Source organism: Drosophila albomicans, chromosome 3, assembly GCF_009650485.2.
Source record: "Drosophila albomicans strain 15112-1751.03 chromosome 3, ASM965048v2, whole genome shotgun sequence".
Lineage (NCBI taxonomy): Eukaryota > Metazoa > Arthropoda > Insecta > Diptera > Drosophilidae > Drosophila > Drosophila albomicans.
In genome coordinates, this window is record NC_047629.2 from 44,255,154 (window position 1) to 44,273,997 (window position 18,844).

General features: G+C 39.5%; 1 protein-coding gene and 1 pseudogene across 1 annotated transcript; one reads left to right on the plus strand and one right to left on the minus strand.

Annotated features, from left to right (window-relative positions):
• The first annotated feature begins 13,253 nt into the window (after window positions 1–13,253).
• On the plus strand, window positions 13,254–14,157 carry LOC117572251 (uncharacterized). The gene is made up of 2 exons (XM_034254938.2): window positions 13,254–13,757; window positions 13,817–14,157. Exons 1-2 carry the CDS (start codon window positions 13,638–13,640, stop codon window positions 14,108–14,110), a joined length of 414 nt encoding a protein of 137 aa, XP_034110829.1. The 5' UTR covers window positions 13,254–13,637; the 3' UTR covers window positions 14,111–14,157.
• A 3,510-nt stretch (window positions 14,158–17,667) lies between these two features.
• LOC117572241 (keratin, type I cytoskeletal 9-like) lies at window positions 17,668–18,347 on the minus strand (annotated as a pseudogene).
• Between the last annotated feature and the right edge of the window lie 497 nt (window positions 18,348–18,844).

Below are 18,844 nucleotides of genomic sequence, written 5' to 3' on the forward strand. Positions count from 1 at the left end.
GTCCTCGCCACGGTATATTGCAATTTTTGCTGCTGTTGCCCATAAAACTTTCCACTTTTTGTCGCTTCTCTTTCAGTTTTTGTTGCTGTCGTTGCTGCTGCTGTGCAATGCTGTCACGCCCACCGCCCACTTTTGTGCTGTGCTGTTGCCGTCGACGTCTTTGGCATAAAATAGCAGCCACACGACAACCTCGTCAGCCAGAGCAGCAGCAACAACAATAAGGACAACATTTACTCGTCTGCTTAACTGCAAAGACAAACCTTCGGACCACCGCACTCCACCACCGCCTCCACCGCCTCCACCACCCTCTCCTCCCTCGCCAGCGAGCGCACTTTGACTGTCATCTAAAATTCATTTTTATACTTGTATTTTGCCTTTTTTTCTCAGTGCTCTCTTTGCTCCTCACTTTTATTTCCACAGTGCTTTATATTTTTGTGCTGTTTTTCGCTTGCTGTTTTTTTTTTATCTTTTTTTTTTGTGCTTCGTTTCTTGAGCCATTTTTATTATTTTTGTCATAAGCTGCATGTGTCTGAGTGTGTCTATATATGAGAGTGTGTGTGTATGCAAGTGTGTGTGCGGCTTCTTTATATATTTTTCATTGTGCCACAGTGGAGCGCACATCCTGCCTCATGTCCTCCAGACTCGGATCCGCAAACTCGCAGAAGTCAAATACGTTTTAATATCTTTTCTCTCTCTTGACATTTTCACTACAGTTATGTTGCCATTTTGTCCTGGCATCTCTCTTCTGCGAGTGTGTGTGTGTGTGTGTGTGTCGACTCTGGCTTTTTCTTCTATCGCTTTGGCATGGATATGGATGCCAAACCATTCTCATTCTCATTCGCCTTCTCCTTCTTCTCATGCCTCGCTTTGGTCGAAAAGCCGCGCAAGTTTCTTGCCAACTTCTTTGTGTACGTGTGTGTGTGTGTGTGTGAGTGTGAAAGTGTGTCGCCGGCAAGCGTGTGTGTGTGTTTGTGTGTTTTTCTATCTGTTTCGTTGGCTGTGCGTATTTCATGGCAAACGCATCCTTCGCCCGTGTTGGCCATAATGTCTGCCAGCTGCGTGGGTGTGTGTGTGTGTGTATGTGAGTGTGTTTGTGTGTGTGTGTGTAGCAGCTTAATGCCTTCATCGCACTGCTGCTTCACTTCTCTTCTCGGCTCGCAGTTTGCTGTGTTGCTGCTCCAACTGCTTCTCATCTTTTGTCCTCCATCGCCGGCTGTTGCTGCAGCAGCATTAACAACAACAACAGCAACTACGACAACACCAACAACAACAGCAACATCTACAACAGCAACAACAACAACAACATCTGCAACAACAACATTGACAACAACAACTAGGAGAACAAGACTTCGCCTGGTTGCCGCTGTCATTGGAAGAGCCACATGCTCTCAAACTGGCAGACACCAACAACCAACACACACACACTCGCACACACACAACACCCAACCAATTCCCCAAATACCCAACAGCAGCAGCAACAGCAGCAATGTCTCCTGTCTCCTGTCTCCTTTTCCCCCCCTCATCGTTCTCTTCCCTTGCAGCTTTTCGTGCATCCCTCTATCACTTTTCTCCGACTCCATTGCAAGCGAAACATTTTGCGCTATGGTTTTCCTATTTTTTTTTTTATAATTTTTTTTGCCTGCTTTTCATTTTTGTTTTTGCTTGTCTCCTTGCTTGTCTTTTACTCCCCGAGTTTCTATGCTCTAACGCAAAATGTGTCCTGCAATGGGATCGTCAGTCAGCGACGACTTTCTAGTCCGCTATAACTTAGTGAAATTATTAAAAAAATATTCACTTAAAAATTAAATAATGTACTTGTACAATAAAACTAAATTTTAATAATATTTTTCACCTAAAACCCAAAACCTACAAAGATATTTTAGAAGCTATTATAAATGGCAATCAAAATTTAAAATAATTTCACTTATTGCACCAAAATTTATGTGACTTTCTAAAAACGTAATTTACAATTTTTTTTCATTTCAATCACACAATTTTAAAATAAACACTGCTGGTCTTATTTTACTTGAGTTAAAGTTTGTTTAATATTTATTGTTTTCATAGGAATTGAAATGAAGTTGATATGCAAAAACATTTGGTATTGATTGATAATTTAAATAAAATATTCAAATGCTTATTCAAATTTAACCAAATGGTGTTTTTCTAACATTTTCTTAAAGCTAAAATAAGGTGCATTTTTCTTGTTCAGCCTTGGTTAGGCTTTTTAAGTATTTTATAAGAAAAGTAATGTTTTCATTTACATTTTTAGTTGGTTTTAATACATGATTCATTAGAAATAAAAAAAAATTTCAGTAATGATAACTGCTCTCGTTATTAGTAATAACTTCCTTTTTAACCGGATTTTAATAAAATGATACTAAAAATGTAGTTCAAAACTCACTCTAAGCTCTTTTAAAGCTTCAGTTCCGTCCCTCCTCTTCTTGTTACTCTTTTTCCCCCTTCGTATGTTTTCCGTTTTAGCCAGCCCCAAACATTTTCAATTATGTTAAGATCGGGTGGCCATGTCCTGATATTAACAACTAAAGCTATAGGTTGTTACTTAAATATGAAATATATATATCTTTTACTTAATTATGATATTAACGACATGTTTTAAACTAATTTGAAGCAGTTCTATTTAAAAACAAAAATCTTTAGCATTGCTCTCACTTTTAATCCTTGAACATAGCACATTATGTTAATGATTTATAATAGTTAAACATAATTAAAGTGAACTGCAGAGTTCTTCGTCGTTCAGCGCATTAGAAAGTCGTTGAAGTGCACCAAAATCTTCAGCATATTATATATTTCATGCATTTTTTGCTTGTATAATTTTCTCAACTTTTCTGTTAAGTTTTTGCCATTGTGCTTTTTGCACATTTCTACATCTCTTTTTCTCCAGCTAAATGCATCCTTTTCACAATTTTAAATACATATATGTATATATTTTTTATGCAGGAGCAGCAGCAAAATGTCTGTGTAGCTGAGTTGAGCTTTTAAAAATATTTATGTAGAATAAAAGTTTACAGTGCAGCTAGAAGTATGTGCACGTGCACAGTCTGATGTATAAGTATGCAACAAACTGTTTTGAGACGTTAAATGAAATGTCATGTTGTTGATTTAAAGTTGGAAGTAAGTGATAAAGTATAGGAAATAATGCTTTAATCTTTACTTTACAACTCTTTCACTCTTTTTCTCTCCTTCTCCCACTCTCTTTCTCTCTCTTTAGGTCACCTCTAGACATTCGCATTACAATTCTCAATTACAGGCACCTGTCCGCATAATTAAATATGCCGATTTCCATTTAATCTGCAAGACAACCAAACAACATTGAGCAACACGCCTCCCCGCTTCTAATTCCTGTTCGTTCCCATCCCTCAACTCAACCCTTAACCTATAACACGCTTTTCCTAACCCCTCCTCCCGCCCACTTCATCGCTGGCTAACAGCTTTTCCAATAGTCGCGGTATCTGATGCTCGTCCTTTGACACAACCGCACATAAATAATTAAAAAGAAAATGCCACAAATGCAAAAAGGTCAGCGCATAAAAATTATAAAATCGAATATTAAATTACCAACAACACGCAGTCGGCGTCGCAGTCGCCATCGCAGTCGCCGTCGCAGTCGGCAGCGACGCGCTCGACTTAACCCAACTTAACTACTTGACAGCAAATTGTAAAATGTAATTAACCAGCGTCAGGCGGCGGCGACGACGGTGGCGGTAACAACAACAACAAGAACAACAGTAACAGCAAATGGCAAATAACATCAGCATTAACAACAAAAACAAACTGCACAACAACAAGGACAATAATAAAGGCAGCAGCAGCAGGAAGAGGGCTAAAATGAAAGCAGGCAAAATGGAAAATCAACAGAGCTCGTTGACATAATTTTCAAGCGTCTGTGTGCGCGATAGAGATAGCAAGAGTATAAACGAGAGAGAGCAAGTGAGAGAGAGCGAAAGAGAGCTAGTTGGGGAGGGAGACGGGGAGCAAGTGGACATTATAATGGGCCGAGTTGGCAGCGTCGTCGTCGTGTCGTTGCTCTGCGTCAATTGCTGAGCGCCCAAAACCAGAAAACACCCGTAGCCCGCAGTCCACCTAAGCAGCACAAACACACACAGACATACACATACACATATACACCCCCACTCACACACACCCCCGCACACCGCCTCTCACACTTACTTGCAGTGTAAAAAGTCGAGCCTGAAAAATGATGCCACACGTTTTTACACACAAACGGAACCTAGCCAAGCCTCCACTTCGCGCTGTTACACTCCCCCGCACCCCGCACACCGTACCCCTCTCTCCACACTTCCCTTTCCCTTCTCTCTCCCCATTACAACTTTGTGTCATTACTAAATAGTGGGTGGCACTTTTGGCTGGGCTTGCTATTGAGCCAAACCATTTGTTGAACCTTTTTTCGGTTGCCACAAAATTTGCGCCTCATTTTCAGTTTACACAGAGCAGATACAAAGCGAACGCTAAAGCGAGAACGAGATACAGATAGAATGAAAGAAAGAGAAAGAGAACTGCGCACGTGGCATGGTCTTCTAGTCTAATGGCAGGAAACATGCTAAGCAGCGGCTTCCACATGCTGAAAGTCATTTGGTTGAGCAGCCAAACCCAAAGCCAACGTCAACGAGTACGTCAAACCGAACCAAACCGAACCGAACCGAAACCCAAGCCGAACCGAAACCCAAAACGAACCGAACGAACCACCCCCTCTCAGCATTAAAGAGAGCAAAGGGTCCAACCCTTCGCCTAATGCCACCCAGCTCAAATCAATTTAACTTTCAACTTTGTTCGCTCTCTTTGCTGCGCTCTTTCGTTAAGGTTTCGCTCTCTCTCTTTGAGCCATCCCTTGCCGCATTTTATTTTGCGCACACACAATTTTCACATTGTGAAATTTGAGCTGCGTTTTGCTTGCTGCGTTTTCTGGGCGCCCAGGCAACTCCCGCGTTTGTCAAACCAACCAACGAGCAGACGAACGGACGAGCCGGCTAAACCGACGAGTCAGCGAGCGAGTCTGACTGTCAAACATTTCTCTCTCCATCTCTATCTCTCTCGCTCTTTCATTCTCGCTACTTATTGTTAGTGTTATTCGCAACGACTGCGCTTTTATCGTTTATTTGCGTTCCGGACATGGGTCTGGGATTTGGTTTCGTGTCGCTTTTCGAGTGCGGAGAGAAGAGTTGAGACTATGACTATGAGGGGCGAATGACTGGGGCAAGTGCCAGAATGCCCGAATGACAAAAACGGGCACGCGTGTGTGTGTGTGTGTGTACGTGTGTGTTAGCTAGTGTGGAAGGGGGCATGGAGGCCAAGCGACGGGTTATGTGAGAAGTCAGAATTGTGTCAGAATGATACAAGTGTGGCCAGTGGGTTACTCGATTAGTATCAACGAGTTGCCAACACTTGCTCAACTTGACACAACACTTGACGCACAACATATTACGACGAAATATTTGAGTAGAACAATCATAGATATAAGACTGTTTCCCCTGTGTAAATAAAGTTTTAATGAATGAAGAACTTAACTCAGACTATAGGAATAGGGACGCAAATATTTCGTATAGTAGATTGAACTTTCATTTAAGCTATTCAATTACTATTTGGTGGCTTCTAACGATTTATATTTTAATTTCTGAAAATTTTATAAGAATCCATAACGATTTGTTCAGGGAATTCCTTGAAAACTTATAGGAAACAAATTTTAAATATTTTAAATCTTAAATTTTTTGCACTGTAGAAAGTATTATAATTTCCATCACATTCCCAGCATTATTTTAAAACTTATAATTTGATATTTGATGTACATGAAAAGAGTTGAGTGCCTAAAAAATCGTAGGTAAACATAAAAAATCTATATGTGTATCTTGTTAACATTCATATGATCGTAACATAAGTGTTAGTTGTATTGGCTATATTTAGTTTTATATTATACTTATCACGGTCCCTGCATATTTTGAAAACTAGTAATATTAATATCAAATGTATTAAAAGATTTGAATTTAAAGTTCTAAAAATTTCATAGGAATTCATAAAGACATGTTTTAGGAATTATTTGATAGCTGCTAGGAAATAAACCTACAAAATCTAAAATGTATCATGTTTAAAATTCTAGTGATTATAACATTAGCTTTTTATTCATAAAGTTATATCAGAGTTGTAATTTTCTTTAAACACATAGAATTTCAAACTTACGACCATCATAAAAAACTATGAAATAGTCTTTTTCCTTAACTTCATGAAAACATTATCAAGTGGGAATTTATACTAGAAAAATCTCAAATTACAAAACATAATTACAGTAAAAGTTGAAAAGTAAATTTGAATATTTGAAATATGTAATTTATGGCCTTAATACTACCCTTAATATGAAGTGTAATAAGTAGTAATGAATGAATAACTGAAAAATTCCTCCCTTTTTGTTGCCAAGTGATCTGTCATTAATAGAGTTACAAGTCTCGAGAACATGATGAAGTTGTAAGGATCGTTGAAGCAATTACGACGCCTTCAAGCGGGATCAACAAATGAACCATGGAGATTACTTTATATTAGTTACAAGTCAAGTCAAGTCAGTTTGACAAATGCACGATTTTGAATTGGGAGGCGGAACATAAATAATACAAGTCGTAGTCATTTCACAAAGAGCTTACAAATTCAATTGCCACGTCCGCTTGAACGGAACACAGTGGACGGGTAGTTATGTTGTTTCTGACACCCCTGCTCCTGTTCCTCGTCCTTATCGTGCTCGTCTGCCTGCATTTGGAGTGGCTCGTGCGAGACAGCAGAGGGTCGCATCGGTGATCCCGAGGGTTGTTGTTGTCATGGTCACTCGATTGCTGCAATTAATATTAAAAATAAAATCATTTCTTCGGTGGATGCTCTCGCTTATGACCAGGGTGTGATCCGAACCCACAACTGACTCCGTGTCTCGACTGACTGTCTGCAGCTGGAACTGGAAATGGAAGTGCAAATGGTTGGGGATGAGTGGGTGGGAGGGTGTTGCTTTTCGGGTGGCTCGCTGGCTGGCAAAGCGGTGTGTTAATGCATATTTCAGACACGTGCGCGATACGCTTCTTTGATTTGCAGACGTGGCTGGGCGGTGAAACGAATTCAACTATGGATCCCAAAGCATTCACAGTCGCCGTCAAAGGAACTCTGGCAAAGAGGAAGGGAAAGGGAAAGGAGCCAAGGGGAAAGAGCTTGTCGATGGCAAAAAGGAATCGCGCTGGCACATAAGGCAATGATGAGCGGCTTAGCATATTTGTAAAGACCTTTTTATTAAAAACAAAAAGCGGGTTTAAAGATTATTTGTTGGCCTCGGCAAAGCGAAGCCAAAAGAAACCCGAACACAAACAACACCCCTTATATATAGTATTTATGTATGTTCGACTCGAGAGTTGAAAGAGAGTTGAGTAGCGGGGGATTTATGTCTGGAATTTGTTTGCATGGGCGTGATATTTTAATTACAACCTGATGTAGATATGTAAATGTGCGATGTATGAGTTTGGGTGTTTATTGAGTGCTCTTTGATGCTTGACTTATGTCTGACAAAAGGAAACTGCCAATGGATGAAGAAGGTGCGAGTCGCACAGGAAAAGCTTAAGTTTGATTAGAACCCCTTTGTGTTTTCAAAACTTTACGACGCAAGAAATGGACGTATTTATTTGAACAAATAAAACTTAAAGTTGAATTTATAATTTAATGAATTGCAGATTTGGTAAACAATAATATAACTTGTAGTTACTAAGTTTTGTAAATTGCTTTCAAAGTTGACAATTCCTAAACTTATTCACTCATAAATTTCTCAAAGTTACTTATCTAAACTTAATTGTCACATGAGTTTACACATGTTGAATAAAATGTTATTATCTATGCAGTTTGATAGATTTATAACGCACTTTTTATTGACATATCACATGACGACAACTGTTAATTGTGACGAACTGTTCAACTTTCAATATGTTAGTAAACTTTGAATCATATTTCATCATATCAAATTTAACCGAAAAGTAACTATTAAATAATTATTTTCTTATGTTTTTTGCTTATCATTTCATAAGAAATTCACAATATTTATTAGTTTAGTTTTTAAATCAGTTAAGCAGATAAGAAAGAAAGCTATTATTGTTATTTCCTGTCTATTAAAATGGATTTTTAATATTTGATGTTTACACAGAATGAAAAAACAGGCTTAAATTAACAATAAAAAACATTCTTGAAGCAAAATTATAATATTAGAATTAGATGTTTTTAATCTTAAAATGCAAATATAACATCGAAATCTTGATTTAAGATTTTTTCAACCTAAAATTCTTATTGCAAGATTATTTTTGTTCAAGATTGGAAAATCCCAAATAAAGAATTGCAATCTTTATGTATCTTTCAAATAATTAGCTTCTTATGTTTATTGTTTATCATTTTATTAGAAATTCAAAATATTTACTAAATTTATTTTTTAATCAGTGAAGCAGATGAAAAGAAAGCACATTTAATAGTGATATTTATTTATTTATTTATACAAGTATAGTGATATTTTCTGTCTATTGAGAGAAGAACAAAATTTGAATTAACATTGTTGATGCTTATTTAATTTATAAATTAAAGAATAAGATTGTAGAGTAATAATCTATAAAATAAATATAAAGAAATACATTAAAATATAATTACTGTCAAATACTGTAATTAATAAAAGATTAGAATTAAAATTGAAAATAAAAGAATGATCCAAAAATGTTTGTACAAGTAAAGGCAATATCAAAAGACAAATTGGATGAATAGATGTATATTTTATTCATTTCAATATTTGCTGTCAAATGCTTTCATAATAAAACGGTAGAAGTTTTGTTTAAAATACAAAATTGTTAATGAAACAAAAAAAATATTCTTGAAGCCAACTTTGATGCTGAAATGTTTTAGCCAATATTTTATGAGCTACATATGTACAAGACCTTCGGGCTGTCAGTTCTCACAAGTCTGAGATAAATCCTTTATGTACAAGAAAGGTCGTTTACTCAAACTCCGTTTCTCTCTTTCTCTATGTCTCTCTCTCTCTGTCTAGTTATTTCTTTCGCTTAGCTACTCCTTTCTTCACACCCAACTAACATAAGTTCTTTTGTCACATATGCTCTTCGGTATTTCTTTTAGTGTCCAACATCGTAGCGCTTATCACCATCGCCCTGACCACCCAGAGAATCTCCACAGAGATGGGTCATTCACTGGCTCTGCCTCCTTTCCCCTCCCCTTCTCCCAGCATACTTATGCCCCCTCGCTCACTCCCTTTCGCTCTAGCTGGGCTAGCGATTGGCACTCTTGGGTGCATTTTTTATGCTATGTTAAAGCCACTTTATGCGCTTTTTATGAGCCCGCAGCCATAAAAAGTGCCTTACAAAAAAAAAACACGAAAAACTCGTACATATGTGTGTGTGTGTGGCACAACATATTTTAATATACATATATATATTTTTATATTTATTGATTTTGTATTAAAAATGTAAGTGCAGGCTTTTAGTTTATTTTCTTCGGGCAGTGTCAATTTCGTATACCCTGTAAGCAGTAACAGCTGAAGGGGTATGTTGAACTAGACTAAAGAGTGTTGTAAGAAATTAAAAAGTTCTTAAGTGGAAGAAGTTGCGACTGAAGTATAGTTTATAACTGATAAAATGTATTCAAATTGAATGCGATCATATTCCGGAGTATCTTAAAGTTCATCACATTCTTTACGCATCGCATTCTTTCTTGTTTTATGATATTGAAATAAAGCGATGCTTACACACACACACACACACACACACTCGCACTCAAACAAGCACAGACGCATTCAATAAATATAAATAAATAACGAGCTACGAGCGGCAAAGTTAAACACACCCAACAACAACAACAAGAACAAGAACGTGAAGTTTATATTGAAAATAATTTTAGTGAAAATATTTTACTTTATTTATGTTGTTGTGTTGTTGTGCTGTTGCGTTCTGTTGTGCTGTTATTCTTTGCATTTTATTTGATTTAATTTTTTATTTTCAGTATTTTTGCCATTTTTTGCTGTTGTTGTTGTTGTTGGTGTTGTTCGAACGGATTTCAAGCGAAGCACGCCAAAGGGCTGGCAAAATACAAACAGGCGACGATTCCGACTCGATTATTTACAATTTGATTTTATTTATACAAACGCACACCCGCATCAAAGTGAATGTGTGTGTGTTGTGTGTGTGTGTGTTGGGTTATTGTGAGTGCTGGCCAAAAGGCATTTTTCCTCGCAGTGAGAAAAATCAATCAAAATCGATTTAAAAGCACAACTTCCGTTGCGGATTTACGCAACGTGAACATGTGTGAGTGTGTGCGTGTGTGTGTGTGTGTACAGCAAATGTAACCAATTTATTTGCTTTTATGTGTTTGTGTTTTATTGTCTCTCTTTTTTTGCTCTTCTGCCCCCCACACTTTGCATGCGTTCACCTTCCTCATCGCAACGCAAATTTGGTCAATTTTCAATAAAGAAATTGAAACAGACGCACTCGCAAACACATACGGACACTCACACACACACACACACACACACACACACATAATCAGGCATACGCATTTACAATTTGTTTGCCAGCCGAAGGGGGTGACATGTGTTTGGTCAGCAGGGGAATTACTGGACAAACTGGAGGGAGGTGGGGGAAATACGGAAGGAGGAGGCACAATGAAAGAGTGGAAATGGCATAAATGCTTAATTCAGGACATTTGAATATTTCATAAGGACATGACCCACATACAAAACAAAGCACAAGGCAGACCCAAAAAATGTATACGCCATGTGCGCCAGCCTACATTATACATGTGTGTGTATGCGTGTGTGTGTGTGTTTGTGTGAATTTCGGTAGGAAATCGCATTTTATTGTTGAGTTGTTGGTAGTTTGCATAGTAATTGAGTGTGTGTGCCAGTCTGATTAAATGCCTGTGTGTGTGTGTTTGTGTGTGTGTTTGTGGCATTTTATGAATCTTTGAACAAATTTGAACAGCGCAATTAAAGGAATTACGCAAATTTGTAAAGTGTGGTAAATGGAATACAACAAATTGCAAACGCACATTTTCAATATTATTTCAATAGTTTCTGATCGAAACTATAGAATATGTGGAGTGTATGTAAACTTAATTTGCTGCAAATATGAATTATACAATTTTTATACCCGCTACCTTTAAAGTAGAACATACAATAGTCTTTATGATTTCTGAAAATTTGTTTGTGATCAGTTCTAAAATATAGAATATATTTATGAAATTGTTTTGTATTGGGAAAAGCCTGTTTTCTATGGGTCTTATTTGCTTTTGCTGACAATCTTGTATATTTTGCACTCCATGGTATATTTTGAATGTGGTACTATATAAATATATCAATTATAACCTTCATTAAATTTGTGGGGAATATTATACAATTTTTAGTAATACTTTTAAATTGAAATAAAATATTTCCGTATTACTTAATACAAATATTTAAATTTCTATCTGAATTCTTATGCGTCTTGCAAAGGGATGTGTTTCCTTAATATTTTAAGCAAAGCTTAAGTACGTCTAAGAAAATTAACTTTAAATGCCAAATTTGAAGTCTCTAGCTCTTATAGTATTCGACTGAGAGGCCTTTAAAGATTCGGACAGACAGACAGCAGGAAGGACAAACGATCAAATCCAAAGCAGAAGCAACAACCATAGCAAGCTCTATTAAAAACGCATGCAAGTGAGAAAAGCTATGCGAGAATAGTTTCCCTTAGGAACCGTTAAACCGCTTCACTGCCATTTATACTGCTGTTGTTGACAAACTGATTTGCAAAACCATTAAACTCAGCCATTTGAGACCTTAGGGTGTCCAACGCTTTCATTTCGCTTTCGCACTATTCGTGTTTCTTTGATTTATTTACAAAACATTTCCTTAAACAATCAATTTTCCCCTCTCAACACCCAAACACCCTTCTTCCCGCATCCGTAAGCAACATAATCGCTGTGCAGCCAATTTGGTGTCTCGCAATTGGCACAGAGAATTGACCACCTGACAACAACATCAACAACAACAGCAACGAATTGAAAGACTCAAGAATCGGTCAGTCATATCATTTACAACTGATTGGCATTGACAGACATCGACAACGGCGTCGCTGTCGCCGTCGTCGTCGCCGTCGACGCACTTCAATTTTGTCTGATGATAAATTACTTATGACTTGCCCAGAGACGCTTTTGAAGCAGAAGCAAAGCGAACACCACCTGAAAGCATTTAACGATAAGCAGCAACAACAAATGCTCTCACTTTGGCAATGGAAGCGTCAAAGACAGTAAGAGGGAGCGAGAGGGCAAGTGGGGTGACTGGGTGGTCTGTGTAATGCAAAACAAAAAAAGTGCATGCCAAATAGAGAGCGAACGAGCGACGTGACGTGACGCGTCATCGCAGCGGGGGAGCGAGCGAGACAAAAGGGACAGAGTGCACAGAGTGAACGAAAAGAACAAAATGAATTAGTAATAATATTTCGTTTTGTACTTTTTTTCGCTCTTTCTAGTCTCGTGCACTTTACGAGTAACTAATACAAACAAATATATAACATGTGTGTGTATTTGTTTTGTGATAAGCACGCAAGCTCGACGGCTCGGTTCGTCTCGTGTTGGAAGCGCTCGGCGAACTAAATGTTTGTGAGCAGCAATTTTTGAGTTCGCGAGAAGCACAATATATTAATAAATATCCGTTATTTTTCTAGGAAATTGATCTTCGCACAGCTGCAAAGTTGCTGGTTGAAATATGCTGTGGTACTTTTATTCCATAATATTTTTGTTTTTCTAGAATTTTACACAGTCAACAAAAAGTTAGAGAATAAATGAAAGAATATCTTCTATATTAAATCATTAAGCTGAAATCCTGCGTTTTAATAATTCCATTTAATACCTCTTTTAGTTTTGCCAGTATACAGATTCAAAGTAGTCGATTGCTGGTGGTTGAAATAAGCTGTGATCCACTGTATTTCTGAATTATAAGATTAAGCAAACAAAGTACAGCCACGCAACAACAACTTCGCAAATGATTTCTTGGAAAAATGCAAGCGTGGTAGTTTGCCGTTGCCTGCAAACATCTGCTGCGTTGCGATCGAACATGTTTGGTCGCATTGCAGTCAACATATGTATGTGTGCGTGAATGTTCGACGCCTGGTTACTATCCATTGAGTAGTTTCAATGTGCGCGAACATGTTCGAACCACGTGCTGGCAACACAAGAGAGCAACAGTTCTCTTTCGTTTAGTTCGCTGCGAGCCGTTCGACTGTACGCTTGTTTATTTGTTGTGAGCAAAATGAGTGCAGTACCGAAGACGGACGAATGGATGGAGTTCTTTAGTGTTTACGGTCGACTACCTGCTCTCTGGAAGGTCACCGATGAGGGCTACAAAAGCAAACGCGCAAAGATAGAAGGCTATAAGAAACTCCTAAAGAGCTACCAGAAGATCCACCCCGGTGCGAATGTGGACAATATGCGACGCAAAATGAATGGCATACGAGCTTGTTTTCGTCGCGAGCTGCGTAAAGTGGAGCGCAGTGAACTATCTGCCAGGAATAAAGATGACGTCTATAAACCACACTTGTGGTATTTCAAAGAGTTGAGCTTCCTGCGCAATGATATCGCGCACTTGCCATTCGAAATCGCGGAGGACACAAGCGACGTGGTCTGGGGAGAAGGAGGAAACTGACGAAGAGGAGCCGATGGATGCTTTTGACCAGAAAGATGTGATTGAAGTAAGTTATATTTTATTGTGATTATCCGCACACATTCTTTTACTTGGCTAATTTTGCAGATTGAACCCATATCAATAGACAGCAGCCCGCTAGCAGTCAATACTGCTTGTCCAGAGCCCGTAGCACCCATAGCACCCGTAGCACCCGTAGCTTCCATAGCACCTCGAGCAGAGCAGCCGAAAGTTGTAGATCATCAGGTACGCGATGAGGCCAACATCTTTGCCGAGGGCTGGGCAGTTTCCTATCGCAAGTTGGATGCACACAACAGGCTGCTGGCCAAGAAGGCAATCGAGGAGATCTTGGTGCTGGGACAGCTCAACAAGTTGCAGTTCAACTCTGTAAAAATGCCATAATTTAATAAAAACAATAATATTTTGAAAATAAATCATTATACAGTCAATTTTACTTTTTATACCCACTACACATAGGTTAAAAAGGTCTTATAATTTTGTGCTAGAAGGAAATGTATGTGTCGGAGAGTAAGTAATGCAGATTCGTCACATTGTCCACTGCGCAACTGTACGTGCGTCTCGGCACATTCTCGCTGCGTAGTTTTTTGGTGCACTTTGACATTTTGGCAACTGCGCAGTTGTGAGTGCACATTGGCACATTGTTACTGCGCAGTTGTGAGTGCGTGTCGGCATATCGACACTGCGTTGTTGTGTGTATGCGTGTTAATATTGCATCATCCTTTCTGTGTGTTGTGATTGGTTGTCTGCATTTTGTAGCTTTAAGAAAAGTCGTTAATGCGGGGCGACAGCGTGTCGCCGCTGTCGCCGAGTGTGGTTCGATGGCTCAGGCGTAGGCAGTGAGACGATCGAGAGGGCAGTGTGCTCTAGAATTCGCCTGTGAAAGCATCGGAACGCGCTTCGCTGAAAATGGACAATCAAGCTACGGCAGATCAAACTTCGACATATGCAACAGGTAGAAGGAGTCATCTTTGACTCCATAAAGTATATATATTCTTGATTAGCATCAACAGCTGGGACGATATCGCCATGTCCGTCTGTCCGTATGAATCCCAGAGACTTTAAGAGGTAGACCTACATTTTTTCAACAAGTTTTGCACGCAAATCAAGTTTGTTTCAAATTTAAAACACAGTCACTTCCACCCCTTGACAATAAACTACGAACAAGCTTGATTTGAATGCGGTGATATTGGGTCTTAGTTGCTTTATCTAACAACCTGATATATTTGTAGTTCTATCATACAGTATGTAGTAGCATTAGAACGGTATACCAAATGTAACCTTCGGTAGATTTTAGTATTTTCCATTATATATTTTTGGTATATATGTAGAATATGGACTAAGTGAAAATGGGAAGCGGTTATATTAGAGTACAGCCCACTAGACTGTAGCTTTCTTATTTGTTTTAAATTGCCTTGAAAAGATGTTTCAAAAGTTTTTTTTATTGTATTGTATTGCTTTACACATTTTTTTTTTAGGTAAGTAGTAATACAAACAAAGCTTATAATTTTTAATTATTTTTTAATAATTGGTAAAAATTTGAAATTTTGTCATGGTTTATGAGAAAACCACATATAAATGCTAAACAACTTACGGACAAAAAAATTTGTATTCAATTTCAATAATTTATTTAAGCTTTGCACCTGATTTAAGGTTTATATGTGCATTTACATTCAATTTAAAATACTATTAGTACGCTCCAAGTCAATCATTTCGGCAAAGCTCTTGAATAAACATATTGTATACTTAGAGCAGTTTCAACACACATCTCAGGCGAAGTAATATATTTATTTGTCTGTCAACTCTTCCAGATGAAACTTAATCACACAATAATAATAAGGGTTTTAAATTGTCGCAACGATCTTTTGGGGGTTGCCCGACAAATGAAGCGGGTAAAATGCGCACTTGCAAACGAGGGTCGCATAAACTGTTTGCATTTGGCTCATTGATTGAGTTTTGTTTGCAGCTTTAGTTGCTGTTGTTGTTGTTGCACACGCGCCCACAGTCAACAGACTTTGGCAAACACGCACACATTGCAAGAGAGCGAAAGAGAAAGAGAGATTGAGAGGGAGAGAAGGAAAACAGAGCGAGACAGTGTCAATAAGGCGCCCGCGAAAAAGGAAGGAAGTCCACAAATGAGACTTAACTTTGTTGGCTCTGTTGTTGATGTTATTGTGTTGTTTAGCAAACAGACAATTTTCTACTTTTGTGGCACGTTGCACGTGCAACGGGAAGAGAGCGAGGCAAAACATTGCTATCAATCAACAAATTGAAAATTAAAATAATAATAACAAATTTTGTTAGAAGCACCGCGCAAATAATCTCGCCCCCACACACACATACATACATACATCTAGTATTTGGGGGCAAAAAGTTGTGGCTTGCATTCAATGGAAAATTTTCCATTAACTCATCAAATAATTTGAGAATTGATTTTCTTCTTTTTCATTTGTTTCGATCAGCCAAAAATATAAAAGCGAATATTAAGTAATGTGGGCGAGAGAGAGATACGAAGAGAGAGAGAGAGCAAGCTGGGTGAGAACTTGTAGAATGCTCTTGTTTGTTTTATATAGCGCAACAAGTTGATGAATGTGGTGGGGGTCGAGGGGGGCGGGGGGCTCGCATTGATCGGCAGTTTAATGATTGTTTTATAATTCTCGAAAAGCAATCAAAATTTTGCGCAATAGTCCCAAAATAATATTCACTCGCTGCTCACTTCCTTTGGCCATCAAAAAGTAAATCAATACAGTAAGCACCACACTTTTCCCCTCTTTCCTCTGCCCCTCTTCCCCTTTCCGCCGCACAATATGGCAGCACAAATTGGATTTGTTGCGCCTTCGTTTTTATTCTCTTTTATTTCTATGTAAGTATTTATTGTGAAAACGTTAAGGAAACCGAAAAGTCGTTTCCACCCAGCCTCGACTTTTATTGTAGTTGTTGCCGCAGTTGCTGTTGTTGTTGTTGTTGTCGTTGTTGCTGTTGTTATTGCCACTGTAACTTTTGTTAGCTTCGTCGTCGTCGTCGTCATTGTCGTCTGCCTCTCCCACACCCGCCAATTTGCACACGTTGGTCGCCTAATCAAGTAACCGAACACGTTCTTTGTTAGATTTATATGGAAAATATTTTTTATACAAGTTGCTGCCCGCCCCCCCCGCTGTGCGGCAGTGGAAAAGCTTTTTCTTGCACTTTTGCCCTTTTTTGTTGGTGGCAAGTATATTGAGTATCCTTGGTATCCTTGGCTGCCTTTTGCTCGCCTGTGTTGGCGACGCTTCGCCGCTCCAAAGTGATATTTTACATTTTTTTTCTTCTGCTCTGTGTGTGTGTGTGTGTGTGTGTGTGTGTGTGTGTGTGTGTGTGTGTGTGTGTGTGTGTTGCTGTTGCTATTGCTCTCTTTCCCAACGTCTTGGTTTTTTATGATTTTCTTTTATTTTTTCTTTATATATATTCCTTTTCGTTTTGCTTTTTTCTTTGCCTTTTTTCTTCGACATTTTTTGGTTGCTTGAATTTTATTACTTTACGCTTAAGTGTGTTTTTTTTAGCCAGAGCGTGAGAGAGAGAGGGGGAGACAGACAGCGTGGGAGCGAGTGAGACAGCAATATGCTTATATACCAAGGTGAGGGAGTGAAAGGAAGATGGCCAAGCCAAGCCAGTTCGTCCTTCCACTTTTTTTTTTCTTCTCTTTCTCTTTTTTTTTTTGCTGTCGACTTTCAAATGCAGTTTGCTCTGTGGTGTGTGGTAATTTCTGCCTTAAATGGAAAAGTTTCAACACGATTTTTTTCGCTCGCGAAAAGGAAGCACCAAATATTGATTGTGGAAATTATAAAGAATTAATTCAACAAATAAGGCGAAACGGCACAAAAACATAGATGAGATATGAATACATGAGATGAGCGCAAAATGAGACTGAAACTTAACAAACAAACTTCCTTGTTTTTTTTTTTTTACCAGCTGCTGCCACCGCCGCTGCCGTGTCCACCGCTGCCACCTTGAGACCGCCTACCGCCAAAGGATCCAAGCTGCGCGCCCATAGGAACCAGAGCCTTGAGAGGACCAGCCATCGCTTTGAGGGTCCGGCTGTTGACCAACCACCGCTTGAAGGACCGCCTGAGGACAGCCACCACTGGAGCCACCACCTGCAGACCAGCCTCACTTGATGCACCACCAGAGGACCAACCACCTTGGGAGGCGCCACCTGAAGACCAGCCGGAGGCATCGCCGCTATCGCCAGCGCTTTCCGAGATGATTTGATGATCTTGACAGCAGCTGTGCATCGCTGGCTCCAGATGACCATCCCGAAGAGCCACCAGCACCGCCAGCAGACCAACCACCGCTGGAGCCACCGCCATAGCCGCCTGCTGCTTGAGGTTGTGAGATGATCTTGATGATTTTGAGTTCCTGACCAGCTCCAGAGCCGCCACCACCATAACCACCGCCATATCCTCCACTTGCACCACCGCCATAGCCACCTCAGCACCACCTCCATAGCCACCGCCGCCGCTCCTGCAGACCAACCGCCAGCTGGTTGCCAGCTCACCGCGCCGCCGCCCCCACCAGCTGAAGCTGATTCGTGTATCACTTTGATCAACTTTGACTTCGGGAGCCGGGCCACTGGAGTCGCCATGATGATCGTGTCCACCGCCTAGCCATGGCCACCGCCACCACCACCGCCAAATGAAGCAGCATTAGCCACTGCTGAGACGGCAAGCAAGCAGAGAAGATTTTCATATTGATGCGTTGATACTGTTGTGATGAACCCAAATGTTGAACTGATGCCATTGCCAGTCGAATCGGACAGCTTTTATACTAATAGAGAGCGATGCGTTCCTCTGGCCTTGGCGGAACACCTCCAGTCGACAGTCACCAACCAACCCCCAACAGCAACAGTTTTTTTCGGTGTGTTGTTGTTGTTGTCGCCGAAACAAAAAGCGCCAAGTGCAAACCGCAACAACACACAAGTCAAGTGGCCACAAGCATTCAGGCGAAGCGAAAGCGTCGCCCTCGAGAGATGCTGTTGGTTGGATGGGATGATGATGATATGTTTGTGACGCATTCGTAACACCCAACTCTTAGCTCTTGGCGACCTCTAAATGGCGACCAAATTGTTGGCTACCATTTGCA